The sequence below is a fragment of the Toxorhynchites rutilus genome, chromosome 3 (genome assembly GCF_029784135.1).
Source record: "Toxorhynchites rutilus septentrionalis strain SRP chromosome 3, ASM2978413v1, whole genome shotgun sequence".
Lineage (NCBI taxonomy): Eukaryota > Metazoa > Arthropoda > Insecta > Diptera > Culicidae > Toxorhynchites > Toxorhynchites rutilus.
Window position 1 is genome coordinate 49,727,363 of NC_073746.1, and position 12,652 is coordinate 49,740,014.

Below are 12,652 nucleotides of genomic sequence, written 5' to 3' on the forward strand. Positions count from 1 at the left end.
TTGGAAAACACTGTACAGTAGATTCTCGATTATCCGCATATAGTCTGGCAAGGCCACCGCGCATAACGAAAATTGCGTACTATGTGCGATTCACATAGCACGTTACGGAGAAGAACGTCTACGTTCCGTCAACGTCTCCACCAATTCACACATGCAGTAAATGCTTCCACCAGCACCAAATGCCAAACGAATGATTTATTTAATTTTATTCATGGTGTCGCCACCTACAACAATTTTAAGTTGCAATGCCCTCTTTCAAATCAGCATGCCTTGAATCAGTTCTAAATTTTGAAAAATTCAATGAGAATTATTGAATTTAATTATTTAAATGCTTAAACCCCGTAGTCCGACCCTTATGCAGCAATAATAATAAATAGAATAATTCTTTCAACTAGTCGCGAATGATTTTCACTCCGAAATTTGGAACTAAGAGATATGTTGGCATAAAAAGTACAGTAAGTTACTTATAAAGCGATATGCTGAGGCACTACTCAGTGTCGCATGGGAGTCGATTTTGACCAGTAATTGGACATTTGCGACTGGTGGCGACTTTCAATGTGGGGCCATAATTTGGGCTCCGAACTCAATGTTTACAAAAATGTCCAACTAGAGGTAAAAATGTCTAATTTAACGTGTTGCATCACAGATCTGTTCATTTAGCTTAATGTCGATGTAGATGTAAATTACTTTACAGCCAAATCAAAACAAAAGCCGAGACACAAAGCCCAGACAAAAACCAAACGAGCCGTCCGTCTCCGTCAATTATTCTTTTCTACAAACCCTGCCGGTCGTTTTCGTTGAACGTATGCTGACGGGGCGTTACGTTGCTGGTGTATGTGAATGTTTTCATGAGAATTGCATGGTAGAATCATTGACGTATCGTGACGTGACGGAACGTGAACGTGACGTGTATGTTGTATGTGAATCGCACTTAATGTGCGATTCACATAGCACGTTACGGAGAAGAACGTCTACGTTCCGTCAACGTCTCCACCAATTCACACATGCAGTCAATGCTTCCACCAGCACCGTCACGTCAAATGCCAAACGAATGATTTATTTAATTTTATTCATGGTGTCGCCACCTACAACAATTTTAAGTTGCAATGCCCTCTTTCAAATCAGCATGCCTTGAATCAGTTCTAAATTTTGAAAAATTCAATGAGAATTATTGAATTTAATTATTTAAATGCTTAAACCCCGTAGTCCGACCCTTATGCAGGAATAATAATAAATAGAATAATTCTTTCAACTAGTCGCGAATGATTTTCACTCCGAATGACTTAGCTCCAAAGAGATATGTTGGCATAAAAAGTACAGTAAGTTACTTATAAAGCGATATACTGAGGCACCACTCAGTGTCGCATTGGAGTCAGTTTCGACCAGTAATTGGACATTTGCGACTGGTGGCGACTTTCAATGTGGGGCCATAATTTGGGCTCCGAACTCAATGTTTACAAAAATGTCCAACTAGAGGTAAAATTGTCTAATTAAACGTGTTGCATCACAGATCTGTTCAATTAGCTTAATGTCGATGTAGATGTAAATTACTTTACAGCTAAATCAAAACAAAAGCCGAGACACAAAGCCCAGACAAAAACCAAACGAGCCGTCCGTCTCCGTCAATTATTCTTTTCTACAAACCCTGCCGGTCGTTTTCGTTGAACGTATGCTGACGGGTCGTTACGTTGCTGGTGTATGTGAATGTTTTCATGAGAATTGCATTGTAGAATCATTGACGTATCGTGACGTGACGGGACGTGAACGTGACGTGTATGTTGTATGTGAATCGCACTTAATGTGCGATTCACATAGCACGTTACGGAGAAGAACGTCTACGTTCCGTCAACGTCTCCACCAATTCACACATGCAGTCAATGCTTCCACCAGCACCGTCACGTCAAATGCCAAACGAATGATTTATTTAATTTTATTCATGGTGTCGCCACCTACAACAATTTTAAGTTGCAATGCCCTCTTTCAAATCAGCATGCCTTGAATCAGTTCTAAATTTTGAAAAATTCAATGAGAATTATTGAATTTAATTATTTAAATGCTTAAACCCCGTAGTCCGACCCTTATGCAGGAATAATAATAAATAGAATAATTCTTTCAACTAGTCGCGAATGATTTTCACTCCGAATGACTTAGCTCCAAAGAGATATGTTGGCATAAAAAGTACAGTAAGTTACTTATAAAGCGATATACTGAGGCACCACTCAGTGTCGCATTGGAGTCAGTTTCGACCAGTAATTGGACATTTGCGACTGGTGGCGACTTTCAATGTGGGGCCATAATTTGGGCTCCGAACTCAATGTTTACAAAAATGTCCAACTAGAGGTAAAATTGTCTAATTAAACGTGTTGCATCACAGATCTGTTCAATTAGCTTAATGTCGATGTAGATGTAAATTACTTTACAGCCAAATCAAAACAAAAGCCGAGACACAAAGCCCAGACAAAAACCAAACGAGCCGTCCGTCTCCGTCAATTATTCTTTTCTACAAACCCTGCCGGTCGTTTTCGTTGAACGTATGCTGACGGGTCGTTACGTTGCTGGTGTATGTGAATGTTTTCATGAGAATTGCATTGTAGAATCATTGACGTATCGTGACGTGACGGGACGTGAACGTGACGTGTATGTTGTATGTGAATCGCACTTAACACGGCCCAAAAATGAGGTGCAAAGACGAAATAAAGATTTTTCAGCATGAAAGCTTTGTTCTATCAATACAGAAATAAATAAGCTGTCCATCTGTAAGGTCGTGTACGCCAGTGGTCAGATAATGTGAAGACCATTATCAAAACAAAAGAGTTATTGAAAAGTTGATCGAATATATTATAGATATCTTGGGGACAATTGTAATTACTAAACTTTTCATGACCGATTTCAATTCTAACCGTGCTCTTTCACTGACTGTAAGTACACACTTTCAAATCACGCTAACCATATGTCGTTGAATCATATTTTTTTTTCGAAAATCAAGAATTGTACTTGAAAATACATAGTAATCGGTTATTCTTGTTTTGTTTCCTTGTATATATTTAGTGGAGGAAATTCTATGCTCAGATTTATTCTGTGGCAGCCTTGAATCACTGCGACCATTAGTTTGATTTACGCTCAAACTTAAGAACCCAGCTCCCTCATCGAGGATTCCAAACGTGTAAGCCGGTTTATGTTTCCACAGTTTTTATCGTTAACGCGGTTGTAATAGATATATTATCAATTTTGAAAATAAAATAAAAGTTGAACCAATATGATTAGTTGAACCAACCAAATTGAATTAGTTGAATCATAATTATAAAAGTTGAGCCATCATAACAAATTTATAATTACTAACTGGTCACTGGTTACTGGACAGCTGAAACGCTAGGCCACTTTAAAAGAAGTATGACTATTTATTTCCTCGACCACTGAAGCTCAATTATCATTCAATATACACAAACGTGATAGAATATGACAGCAGCAAAAATAATTGACCCCAATGACCCGATATCCGAAGAAAAACCCACTCCGTTCGTCTCTTCACCTTTTTCATATCTGCACCGGAGTCACGTTCCAACGGCAAAATATGGTCAGTCTCCGGGGCGACATTAGTATCATCGAGGAACGAGTTTGGGGTCTTTTTCTATTTTTTTTGTCCCATCCAGGTTCAACACATTGTTCCCATCCTAATGAGTCACGACGCGACGACAAGATTGGTTTTATTGGATCAATAGCACCGGGTAGTGGGTGGGAGGGGGAAAATCTTGCGGCGAAACATATCATTTGTGCACATGCCCCTCCCGGACGGATATGGCTTTTGTTTGCTCTGGTCTTAAACAATTAGCCGGAAAAACAGAGAGACACGATTTGGTGATAATAATTAATGAATTTCCCACACCAAGTGCAAATTCGGTGGCGTTAATGTGAGTTGTGATCGCATCGAATCGATACACTCGCTGGCAGCGAACTAATCAGGGATAAAAGCAACAATCACGAAAGCGATTTTGGTCATCTTGGCACGGACAGAAGACTTTAGCGGGATAATAATTTATGGTCAATACGTGAGTCAGCGAGAATTGAGGAATTGCGGAAATTAATTGCGACAAATAAATTGCGGAAATCAATAGGGTAGCATGATGTGTTTGATGAGAAGTTCACCGCATTGCAGGAAGCGATTGGGTACATAAATCAAGACACTCCTTCTTTCTATTAATAATAAAAAATGGCCTGAATCAATTGCATGTAATCATATTGAAACCTGAAAATATATAAGGTTAACAACTTCTCACAAAATAACTTTATTCGATAGGAAGAATACTTACGGGATTGTTGACAAAATTGGGTTCGCTGGAGCCAGAATAAGTGTTGAGTGCTGTTTATTATTTGTTGTGATCAGCAGGGTCCAACACTTTCGAAGACAAAACATGAAAATCGACTCCTCCTCCTCTCTCCTCGCTTCGAGTAGCACTACTTCGACATTCGCCGTCAACATTACTTGATTTGACTGGAAATTAATTGAAGAGCGTTAAGAGCGAGGATAACTGATTAACTATTCCAGCAAACGGTTATTCCAATTGACGTGACGAATGAATACAAATCTGCCTCTTCATCCAACACGACTTCAATCCACCACTACTACTCCCCTGGCATGAATCTCGTTGCTCGCGTACATAATCTTATTTGAACTTTATTTTTGATGCAAAAAAGTAGTTACACCAAGTGATTCCCGATTTTTGAAATTAATCGTTCATCAACTAATCGAATACCTTTCAGCAATTTGTTATTCGATACGATCAATCGCCGCAAATAATTGATAAATCGATTAATCGTCGTACTGAGAGAAATAATTAATTGGACTAATATTCCTCACTTGCTAGAAAGCCATCTGGAATCAAAAAAAAGTGTTCATTCCACATGAAAATCAATTATTATCTTTTACGCTCCCCTATACTCGTAAACGAAGCTCAATTCGAGTTGACGGCATTGAGCTTCGTTTACGAGTTTGGGGGAACGTCAAAGATATTGATTGATTTTCAGGATAAAACTGCAGTAGTCGTACTTTTTTTGACGTAGGACTACGTCTTTCATTTCTATACCGGGGTGTAAAATCAAAGTTTCGAAAACGAAAGCGTTATGCCGGAGACCGAGATTTTGAGCGTTAATAGCTCCTAAACAACTGAAAGAAATGGTATGATAAACACTTCATTCGAAAGATAAAATGTCTACGCGTTATATACTTGTTACTTTTTGATCCAACAACTTGTTTCAATAGTCTTAAAATTGCTTTCTAAAAAGGATATTGAAATCACTAATCGGTATATAAGCGAGCGTCGCTCGGAAATCCAATCAGTTATAATTGATTGGAACATGTCGTCGCTGTTGTGGTGAAGCTAACTTCGTTCATCATGCAAGCGCTGATGAACGGAGCCTGGAGAGTGATGCCACTGAAAAAGCGACCAAGAGAATATCAGCATCGAAAAACGGTTCCGCTTGAGACATCGGAGCAGCCGCCACACACACATACACGCGCGGAACTCTTTTCATCGTTGCTGGAAAATAATCTTCCAGTTCCCCTCGGAATTGGATAATACATTCAAGCAAAAGAGTTTATTTTAATATTTTCTATCCATATAGTACTGCGATCAAATACATTTGGTTTTGTGATTTTTCAATCAAGTGCGATCGTGGACTTACGTCTTTCGGCAGTTTATTAGAGGTGCAATGAATCCTCAGAAGGAATTCCCGCTCTACGCGCACTGGTAAACGCTGCTTACTCAACAATTTCTCAAACGAGAAATGGGTGTTGTGAGAAAAGATGAGCGAACGCAAAAATTATGTAGACTGATTTGATACAACAGATATTTTGTCTATTGGAAATGGAATACAAATCATATCACAATACAAGCAATGTATTATGTATCATACAGCTTTTGTGTGATTGCTTCTTTTGTTGAATATTGTGCCTCCAACGTAGCTCTCTCGTTTTCGAAGTCCCCCAAATATTTATTTATTCATTCAGAATTGACTCAGATGCAACTAAAAACAAATGATCACTAAATCAACGATAGTCCTACGTCACCCTTGCGGTTATACCACAGATATAACCCACTTCCTGTTTTTTCTCTGGGTTTGTATCGATTAATTGACGTAAATTATTCGTTCGCTTCGATTATTGGTTGCGCAGTATTCGTTCGATTAAATATCGATTTCTGTAGGAAGTACAGGGAAACTTCGATATAACGTACACTCGTTATAACGTATCCTCGATATAACGTCACTCGATATAACGTACATTTTACCTCGATATAACGTACACATTTCCAAAGTGTTTTTTTTTCAATTTTTTTTTCTGATAGAACAATTAAATATCTGTATTGTAATGCTAAAACAAGTTATTACCTTCAATCAATCCCGAAATATAGCTGGTTTTGTAATTCCGGATTCTAAACGAATCAAGTTTTAATCAACAGTACGAAGGGAAACATCATGAGAAAAGCTGGCTTCGTCTTCTGATTGAAGTTATTCATTAACTTTACTAAAACAGCAAAACAATAATGTATTATAGACTACGTTTGTGAGTACTTTATTATGCTTCGATATAACGTACAATTCGATACAACGTACAATTTTGAAAGTGAAATGTACGTTATATCGAAGTTTACCTGTATTCGATTAATCGATTTATCGTACGTTTATCGGGGATCACTAGTTCCACCATTGATGGACAGCTCCATTGTTCGCCCACCGTGAACTCAAACATCAATACATGCATACATGTACACTCAAAAAAATCTACCCGTTGATGTTACGTGAAAACGTATGTGATTTTTCTCCATCGAACTTTTCACGTAATACTGACGTTAATCAGAATGAACACACAAAATGAACTCATGAAGTAATGAATTTCACGTTGTAGTTACGTGACTTTTACCGTACCCAATACCCTTTCAATATGATCGGAATTTTATTTAATATTGATTTAATTTCATAATTTTATTTATATTTAAAAATTGCATTATTTTCCAATATTTCTATCACTAATTAGGATGACTAATTGAAAGATAATGCAACTATTATAATAAACATATATAAAGGCAATAGAACAAACAATGCACAACATTTTATTACATGTTATAACTTAGCTTATACATTAAAACTGTTTTTAACTCGGAAATACATGCTAGACTGAGAACCGATTTTATGTACTGAAACGGGAAAACTATCAAATAAGTCGACTTTCAGCACATCTACTATAGGTAAACATCTTGTTACTTCATATGCCAGAAAATGTTCGGAATAATTTCCAACTTGCCAGTGTTGGCATATAACATGTAACTCGGTATTGTGCTTGATGAACTCAATTATTTCATATAAGTACATTATATGATTGTTGAACAATGTCATGAAATATCCCGCCCTATAATGAGTTCCTTTGTATTCAACACTACTCGCAAATAGCATATCAAAATTTGAATCTATATTCAACGGCTGTAGTAGTTTGCCGAAATAATTACGCAGTCTCAAATCAAACATTTTAAATACTCCAGAGACGGAATCTTCGAAAAAACTTTGATGGAAAAAATCGTAAGCAAATTGTAATGACGCTTTTATGCAAAGAGTATAACACACATTTCTCCTCGAAGGCGTGATATGAGCATACTGCTTGAAAGCCCTATGTTTAGATTCATATCTAAAACACATAATATCTTCCACTGGTCCTGATGCAGTAATAATCGAAGGATAATGCACAATAAAATGATGCTTCGGTTTAAGTTCTTTCTTAAATAGATCAATGTACATACTGTGATGCACGTTAATCAACCTTCGCAATTGATTAATTATATTTAGTGAAAATGAACTCCTCAGACAGAACTCGGTTAATTTAACTAGCGTTATGCAGTACTTCCAAACCATGTCATCGTTGGGTACATATTTGCCAAGGATTAAAGTAATGTAATGCATCAATATACGCATTTCATTAGAAGTTACTCGTATATGAACGGTTTTTTGCTTTTTCTTGCTGTTATATCCTTCCGCTATATCTGGCATTCGAGATAATTCGCTGTCTATACACATTTTCCCAAAACATTTTCTGTGCATATTGAAATCATTGAGAGTGAAATACTTTTTGCTATAGATACAATAGTTTAAGATTTCCACTAAACCAGATTTGCAAATACCTGAACTGTACAAGTCGTGCATCGCATCAACACTCAAATTTTCCATGACATGGAAAGATGGAAGTTCGTTGAAAACCGTGTTACCACATATCCCTGTTTCGCTAGGCTGTCCTATTTCTAAATCTAAAGCGTAGTCTTGACGCCGACGAAGGCAATCAGCATGTTCTTTACAATCCGATTTTAAAAGTACATTAGGTCGTCTGCAAAACCGGCAATAAAAAGTAGCATTAAATCCATTTACGAAAAGTAGCATCGAGTGGACACCCAAATTGTCGCCTTGTATTAAACACAGCACAAATCTAACTAGTGTTGTTTTACCATCGGAAACAATATTGATTCCTTTACTCTCAATTTTTTTGAATCTATCGACTAGAGCGCGCATAAGCTTATTCATTCCTACTTCTTTGATATCTGATTTCTGCGCCATTCCGGCTACAAAAATGTTGCATAATCTGGATTGGTATTCCTTGGGTATTGTTGGAAATTTATAATATATTCCAAAAATACTGTGTCTATTACTATGTGAACTTTGCGAATCATTAATTTCATATTCGTCGGCATATAACCATACTGGGACAATGTATTCATTTTCATATTTGTGTTTAATACCTTTCCATGTACTTCCATTTATGTAATTTGAAATTTCGGTCGATTTGTGTAGCTGTTCTATATTTTGTAATGTGGATTTCAATACATTAGTGCATTCAAAAAAGGCTTTGATTTGAAATTCAATAGGCATTATTATCAAGTAATTATTTACATGGACGCTTTCGTAGTCGTTTTCGCCTTCTAACAATTTAGAAGCAATATCGTCATTTTTGTCTATGGTGACTATGGTTGGCAGTTCAAATCCTACACAACTTTTCATATATTTAAAGAACTTATGATCTGTATTTATAAAATCAAATATGGTTTTCATCTTTTCGATTTGATTCTGATAGTTGAAACTGTTCTCTGAATCAGTTACGTATTGTTTAAACTTTTCTAAATTATTTGCTATCTCTGAAAACATAAGGCTTATTTCATTTTGAATTTGATACACATCTTTTCGGGTAAAGTTATTATGTTTATGCATGTACAGAGTTAAGTTTAGCGCCATTTGATTAAGTATATTGATTGGTTCTCGGTTTACGTGTTCAGATTGATTATCACTGCATTCAATACGCCTGATTTTTGACGAACAACCTTCGGAATAGCATGATGAAGCATTTGCTACATCTAGCGAAATAGATAAATTCTCCTGTGATGACATATCATGCTGAGTTCTACTGCTGTCATTGTGCAATCCGGTATGATGACTAACATGTTTTTTGAATGGATATACCTTAGAGAACACTTGGTGACAACCCGATATCGTGCATCTATATTGATAAACGGATGGAACTTGATGGTAATCCTTAAGATGTGTAAGGTATTCTATTGGTGATGCAGAGAGAATCGTACATCCAGATATCATGCAGGTGATCCGAGTCATGTTCACAATGTGCTATTTGCCTTTTTCGTCTCGAGATAAGTCCGAAGTCTATTGATGGAAGCATAAGACTCTTGTTGATTTATGCCGTAAATGTAACCACTGAGAAAGTGCCAAACCAATTTCGAAATTTTCGAAAAAGGGAGTCCAAGGATTGCAGTCAGTTTAATTAGTACATCAACTGCTCTTGATGCCGATTGAAGCTCATAACACACATCGTCATACCAGACAAAGAATGTTCCCTGCAATTGGTCCAAGTTTTCACCCACTGCAACTAATTTAGGCACGATTGGAAGATCCAGCTCTGTGTAACTTCGGTAGATTTCATGAATTTTTGATTGAGCTAACTCTTTAGAATCAACGAAAATGAGTGTATCCTCTTGCCCAACTAAAATGGTAGGTTTAAAATGAGGTGCGGCCGTAATTGGGGGCAGCACAGTGTTTAGAGCAAGCAAAAGTGTACAAATTTGCTTATCTGTAGAAGAAAATAACCACATTTATATCAATTCATAATATATCTAACAGCTGAGATGCTCTTTACCGTTATTTGTTGTATCATCAGTCAATCTTTCAAGTAAAGATACGGCCGATGGGTCCACGGCTTTCTTAGAAATATATTCTGTAACCTGTGGTACCAGCTGTAGTAATTCCTTCAATCCATTCTTCGCGTTGGGAAAAGCTTTCTGAAAATCTATGTCGATCTAAAATTGAATTAGAAACAAATTTTATACACCACGTTATTTTGTGTGTGCCGATTCAACACGGCATTATAGACAAACAGTCTATATTTTAAACATTATTTAAAACATTAATTAAAACATAATTCAAAAACTCATACCAGTTGAAAACCATGCTGACATTTGTATTGCGGATATGTTGTAAAAATCTTGGTGATGCACTTCCGTGACAATAAGTGCCCTTTGCGTGCTTCGTAGCTAACTCTCCACCGTTCTAAGACAACAGACCATGGCTCACTATTCAGCATCAACCACTCAGCAGCTTCTTCGGCAGCAACATCCCGAGTAGATTGAGAATCGATTGTTGTTTGTGTGGATGCTTGGTATGCGTTCTCTTTAGCTTCACATTTGCGTTTTCTTTGTTTTAAGTTACCTATTTTGTTGGCAATTTTTCCGCCATGGTTCTTCCGATCCCCGCTCCTCGGTATGAAATAATTCTCCTGTCAAAAGAAACATGATTTATCACTGATTGATGTTTTCTTATAGTTCTATCTTTAACTTACCAGTCGTTCAAACTTAAAAAGTGACGTCACTGCTAGGGCGTATGTTCGAAGGTCTTCAGTTAAAAGCTTTTTTCTGGTATTCAAGTGATGCTTTGCAATAATGCTTGATAGTACTAGCTGTTTGGCCTCGGAAAGTTCCGTTTTCGAGGCGTAGTGTAAAATTTCTTTCCCTTCTTCAGAATGTATCAGCAACTTTTCTAAGAATTTCGCTGTAAAAACATTTCTGTCGTGCGCTGGAAGCGTGAAAGTGACAGAGGAGAATTCAGTGAATCTGTTAAAATTTATCTGTTCAATTGATGGAAGAGTACCTGAATTCGAAGTACCTGGGTAACTTTGCAGATATGGTTCTGCTTTGTCCAATCTGTTTTCAAATTCTGCCGAACGAGAACCGTTTGTTGACAGTTCTTCTAGTATACTCGTATTGCTGGTGCACGATGCATTGGATTCCTGTGGGAAAGTAAATACAGAACTGAGTATTTTTTTCCGCATGAACAAGGGATTCATGTACTTACGTTTTGCGTTGATTTATAGCGTTTGTTTTGGTTGGATTCTATTGATCTACAGGAAATCTCGTCTAACGTATCAGTTTCACTGATAGCCGTAGGTGTTGTGGTTTCGATTGCAGCTGTTGGTTGATAGAACTGAATACTTGAATCTGTTAGCAGCTCTTGCTGTTTGTTTTCAACAGACGCCATTGTTGTTCGCATCCGATTACATCACATAATGAACACGAAGAGCAACTGTCAAAATGAATGCTATGGAGTACGGGATTTTCACGTAATAGAGATGGGACGACTGCAGTGAAAGTGATTGGTGCCTAATTTTATATTTACTTTTGTCATATAACATCGGCTAAAAATGAATTTTTCGAACTCTACGTGACTTTTCACGTAGCATTGACGGGTGGATTTTTTTGAGTGTAACATGAGAGAGAGACAACGTAAATAGAGTACCAGGTATATTACATCACCTGTGTGATACACACACTCTCCAATATAAAGAATCTAAATTTAAAGTACACTCTGTACACTCTCATATAGAAACTATTTTTGACGCAGAACTACATCTTTCATTAAGGGTACCAAATAGGAAAACAGGTCACGTTTTTATGAGATAAAGTTAACGTTTTATAACTCTTTTTTCCGCGGAAGGATTTTGTCGATTTACATACCAAACGAATCGGAAATTCCTTAAGATTTGTTTTTATGCTCTATATTACAATCCCGTTATATGTAAATGGTTTAAAATGATGAGAACTAGATGAGAACCAATTTATTAGTAAAATTTGCTTTAAAAGTGCTTCAAATCACAGGCATTTGTTGTCAGAATAAGTTCATTTGTTGACGTCGTGACATAATCGAGACAAGCGGGAATCGCAAATCGAACTGTACGTTCAACTCATTCGAAAGTGGTTTTTGCCGAACCGTAACATCTAAAAGGAATATCTAGAGCTGCGGACGTGTTAGTCATAGTGTCATGGACCGCAAAAAAAAAGATGGGTGGTATCCACCACACGACCATATTGCTGACGTAGGACTACGAAGCAATTGCCGACGAGAACAAATATTAAATAAATTTAATAACCAAACTCTGTAGTATATATTTGATAGCACTAATAGAACCGACAAATTCATGCTTTCACCGTCTGAAGGACGCGAACGTTTAACAGAGTAATGAAACGTCAATTTGAGCAGATTGCAAATTAATTCTAAGCATTATCATAGGGTAAATGATCTTGGTTTGTCCAATTAGGGGTGTTTTTACGCAACTAGTAAA

General features: G+C 37.0%; 1 protein-coding gene across 1 annotated transcript; it reads right to left on the bottom strand.

Moving 5' to 3' along the window:
- Positions 1-8,517: 8,517 nt before the first annotated feature.
- LOC129773102 (uncharacterized) lies at positions 8,518-11,673 on the bottom strand. Its single transcript, XM_055776655.1, has 6 exons — positions 11,389-11,673; positions 11,185-11,323; positions 10,877-11,109; positions 10,475-10,813; positions 10,178-10,337; positions 8,518-10,111 (listed from the first exon to the last, which is right to left on the bottom strand). The coding sequence occupies exons 1-6, from the start codon at positions 11,581-11,583 to the stop codon at positions 9,642-9,644; spliced, it is 1,536 nt and encodes a 511-aa protein (XP_055632630.1). The 5' UTR covers positions 11,584-11,673; the 3' UTR covers positions 8,518-9,641.
- Positions 11,674-12,652: the final 979 nt, after the last annotated feature.

What these genes read in the sequence shown, in the direction of transcription:
- LOC129773102 (XM_055776655.1), bottom strand. Translation starts at nt 11,583, where the DNA reads ATGCGAACAACAATGGCGTCTGTTGAAAACAAACAGCAAGAGCTGCTA. An exon ending in CCCAGGTACTTCGAATTCAG is followed by an intron (nt 11,110 to 11,184) that starts GTACTCTTCCAT and finishes TCACGCTTCCAG; the next exon opens with CGCACGACAGAAATGTTTTT. An exon ending in TGATGATACAACAAATAACG is followed by an intron (nt 10,112 to 10,177) that starts GTAAAGAGCATC and finishes TTTCTTCTACAG; the next exon opens with ATAAGCAAATTTGTACACTT.